Source organism: Lutra lutra, chromosome 5, assembly GCF_902655055.1.
Source record: "Lutra lutra chromosome 5, mLutLut1.2, whole genome shotgun sequence".
NCBI classification, from domain to species: Eukaryota; Metazoa; Chordata; class Mammalia; order Carnivora; family Mustelidae; genus Lutra; species Lutra lutra.
The window spans coordinates 118,559,656-118,562,358 of record NC_062282.1 but is presented as its reverse complement, the minus strand read 5'-3'; the positions used below and the strand labels follow the sequence as shown (position 1 = coordinate 118,562,358).

General features: G+C 42.1%; 1 protein-coding gene across 1 annotated transcript; it reads right to left on the bottom strand.

The window, feature by feature from the left end:
* Positions 1 to 1,853: 1,853 nt before the first annotated feature.
* On the bottom strand, positions 1,854 to 2,369 carry LOC125100726 (60S ribosomal protein L13-like). The gene has a single exon (XM_047731118.1). The coding sequence runs from the start codon at positions 2,367 to 2,369 to the stop codon at positions 1,854 to 1,856; it is 516 nt and encodes a 171-aa protein (XP_047587074.1).
* Positions 2,370 to 2,703: the final 334 nt, after the last annotated feature.

Below are 2,703 nucleotides of genomic sequence, written 5' to 3'. Positions count from 1 at the left end.
AAAAAAAACCCACAAAAAACCCAAAACCAAACAAATAGAAAAGAATGATCAGTAAGGATGTGGAAAAACTGGTGATGCTTCGGTGCTCCATTGGTGAGAATGTAAAATGGTGTTGCCCCTATGGAAAACTCCTAAAGAACTCAAACAGAATTTCCATATGATCCAGATAGTCCACTTCTGAGTATATATCCAAAGGAATTGAAAGCAGGACCTTGAAGAGACAATTGTGCACCCATATACATAGCAGTGTTGCTCACAACAGCCAAGAGGTGAAAACAATCCAGGTGTCCACTGATTGATAAATGAGAAAATAATATGTGGTATATACATAGAACAGATTATTATTCAGCTATTAAAAAAAAAAGAGGAAGAAATTCTGACAGAGGCTACAACATGGTTGAACCTGGTGGACATTTTGTTAAGTGAAATAATCCAGTTCTCAAGAGACAGATTCTGTATAATTCTACTTAAATGAGGTATGTGGGATAGTCAAATCCATAGAGACAGGAAGTGGAATGGTGGATGCCAGGGACAGAGAAGAAGGGGGGATGGGGAGTTGTTATAAAATGGGTATAGAGGGGCACCTGGGTGGCTCAGTGGGTTAAGCCTCTGCCTTCAACTCAGGTCATGATCCCAGGGTCCTGGGATCGAGCCGCACATCGGGCTCTCTGCTCGGCAGGGAGGCTCTTCCCCCTCTCTCTGCCTGCCTCTCTGCCTACTTGTGATCTCTGTCTGTTAAATAAATAATTAAAATCTTTAAAAAAGATAAAATGGGCATAGAATTTTAGTTATAAAAGATGAAAAGGTTCTGGAGATGGATTGTGCAACAACTGGGAATTGATTTAACACTACTGAGCTCTGCACTCATGTTGTTACAGGATGAATTAGGTCCTCCTTCCCCCAATTAATACATTGAAGTCCTAACTCCCCAATATCTTCAGAATGTGACTGTATTTGGAGATAGGGCTTTAAAAAGGTAATTAAGTTAAAACGAAACCCTTAGAGTAGCCTTAATCCAAACTGACTGGTATCCTTACCAGGAAATTTGGACACAGAAAGATTTCGGAAATGTGTGCACATGAACAGAGACCAAGTGAGGAAGAAAGTGACCAGAAAGTGTTCATCTGCAAGCCAACAGGAGAGGCCTCAGGAGAAATCATATTGGATACCTTGAACTTGGACTTCCCAACTTCCACAGCTGTGATAAAATAACATTTCTGGTGTTTAAGCCATCCGGTCTATGGTATTTGTTATGGCAGCCCTAGAAAACTAATACAGATGGTAAATTTTATGTTATGTGTATTTTTATCACAATTTAAAAAAATGTGGAAAACAATGGTCTAGCTGGCTCTATCTTGGAAGAAATCTGGAGAGACGTTTATGAAGCAATAAATGATGAGATTGCCAAGAAAATAATTTGTATTCTGTGAAAGGAGATTTGACTGGGACTGTGTGTTGAGATGCATGTTTAGAACTGTAGACTTGTTCTCCAAATTTGAGGTCAGCATAGCTATAAACTAAATGTTGGCGGGTTTTCCTTGCCAGGTTCAATATAATCCTAGCTTGGAAGGAAGCTCTTGAGGAAGCAGTCTGGGTTCTTGAAACTTCCCCAGTAGTACAAGTATCAAACAATCATGAAATTATTAAGTTTATTAATAACTCTGCTGTGCTTAGCATAACGTTGGAAGGATATTGATCATATAAGTTAAATATTATTCCCAACTTTTTTTTTTATTACAAGTTGCCAGTGGCACTTTATTTTTTTCTTTTCAGCTTCCTGTCATGCAGTTTTCTTGGCCTTTTGGCCTGGATGCCACAGAGCCCGACATTGGCATGGGCCATGCAAAGATTGGCTACACCTTGAAGTTCTCCTCTTCTGTAATGACTCTGGCTTTCTTGTTCTTATAGACATTCCATCTGGGCATGACTAGTCCTCTCAGCTGAGTAGCAAATTCGAATTCTTTAGCAGAGTTGCCTTGCTTCTTGGGGGCTGAGGGCTTCCCAGGGTAGAGGGCAAGCTTGGAGCAGTACTGTAGGCATGGCACGTTGGCTTGCAGGGACTCTGTGGACTTGTTCCACCTTCTTGGATCCACCAAGATCCCCATGGCCCATGCCGCCATCTTGTGAATGCCAGCAACCTGTAACCCTAACAAGCTGAAGCCCTTGCCACACACTTCGGTGTGATCCCTCACTGTGGGGCCCCTCACAATGGGCCTGGTGGGTCCACTTGGCTGTGAGGCGTGCCTGGGTTTGCCAGACCTCATGTCTGTGACTCTTCTGTCCGGCTGGTTGAACCACGTGGCTACGTGCTGCTGCCACTCCTCATGGAAGTGGGGCTTCAGGAACATGCCGTTTGGGCTGGGTGCCATGGCTGCTGCCTACAGATCTCCTCCATGGGAGACTGGCCAATGGAAGAGAACTGGTGCCGCCAAATATCCTGAGATGGTCTATTCCCATTTTACAGATATGGAAATTAAGGATCAAAGATGTTAAGTTGTTTACAAACCTATACCTCATAACACACGTAATTCATATGTAACTGTGTCTGAAGCAAGGAAAAAACATGTATAGTTTTAAACTTTACCTGGTACATATCTGAGAGAGATATCTAAAAGGAAACAATCATGTGGTAAAGGCCTTTTAAATAATAGGAAGAAAATATTTTCTGTGCCACACATATTGGAAGTCTTCCTATTCCTGCAG